Here is a 1,060-nt window from a genome sequence, read left to right on the forward strand (position 1 = left end):
CAGACAGGTCCATAAGATAATGGCTCCAGTCAATAACAAAGATTTAGGCTGGAACTTAATTAAAGAATCAACTGCTGATCCAAATGGTGTTTTCAATGTATTGATATGGCGGAGGGCAGGGGGGAGAGGGGCTCACTGCTGATCAATAGACACTACATTTGGATCCCTTTTCATCATCTACCAAGCACTTCGTTTTTTCTCTCTCATCTACAGACGGCACTTTAGAAATGTCCTGCTGCAAGGTGAAGGTGGGCTTCCTGCCCTGCTGCAAGGTGAAGGTGGGCTTCCTGCCATGCTGCAAGGTGAAGGTGGGCTTCCTGCCCTGCTGCAAGATGAAGGTGGGCTTCCTGCCCTGCTGCAAGGTGAAGGTGGGCTTCCTGTCCTGCTGCAAGGTGAAGGTGGGCTTCCTGTCCTGCTGCAAGATGAAAGTGGGCTTCCTGCCCTGCTGCAAGGTGAAAGTGGGCTTCCTGCCCTGCTGCAAGGTGAAGGTGGGCTTCCTGCCCTGCTGCAAGGTGAAAGTGGGCTTCCTGCCCTGCTGCAAGGTGAAGGTGGGCTTCCTGCCCTGCTGCAAGGTGAAGGTGGGCTTCCTGCCCTGCTGCAAGGTGAAGGTGGGCTTCCTGTCTTGCTGCAAGGTGAAGGTGGGCTTCCTACCCTGCTGCAAGGTGAAGGTCTTTATGAAAAGCCTCATCTTGCTATGCTGGTGGTGTATTTCAACCAGGCAAATCAAAGACACTGTTAAAGGTAACAACAAGATTCTGGCATCAAGTGTATTAAAATCAATGTTCTTTCAGAGGGCCCAGAAAATACAGTCTTTCAATTACACCACGCTAATCCTGAACAAAGACATCCAGCGAGTTCTCTCTCTTAAGCAATCTGGTTAACGCTGTCATGTTATTGGAGAGGCTTTGTTAAATATCCATATGGAATTGTATCTTTCTTCGTGAGTTCCCGTGTGTATTGTTCGAAGGAGAACACTTTGAAAGGAGTAGCCTGTCATGACTTAGACAAACTAAACAAACGCAACCTCAAAATGCGTAAATCAGCGACCGAGGAGACCTAG

General features: G+C 49.1%; 1 protein-coding gene across 1 annotated transcript; it reads left to right on the top strand.

Annotated features, from left to right (window-relative positions):
- Positions 1 to 227: 227 nt before the first annotated feature.
- LOC135519885 (keratin-associated protein 4-3-like) lies at positions 228 to 662 on the top strand (the record flags this gene model as incomplete). Its single annotated transcript, XM_064945085.1, has 1 exon — positions 228 to 662. A coding segment is annotated over exon 1 (435 nt), but the record flags the coding sequence as incomplete, so codon positions are not given.
- Positions 663 to 1,060: the final 398 nt, after the last annotated feature.

Source organism: Oncorhynchus masou, chromosome 29 (assembly GCF_036934945.1).
Source record: "Oncorhynchus masou masou isolate Uvic2021 chromosome 29, UVic_Omas_1.1, whole genome shotgun sequence".
Lineage (NCBI taxonomy): Eukaryota > Metazoa > Chordata > Actinopteri > Salmoniformes > Salmonidae > Oncorhynchus > Oncorhynchus masou.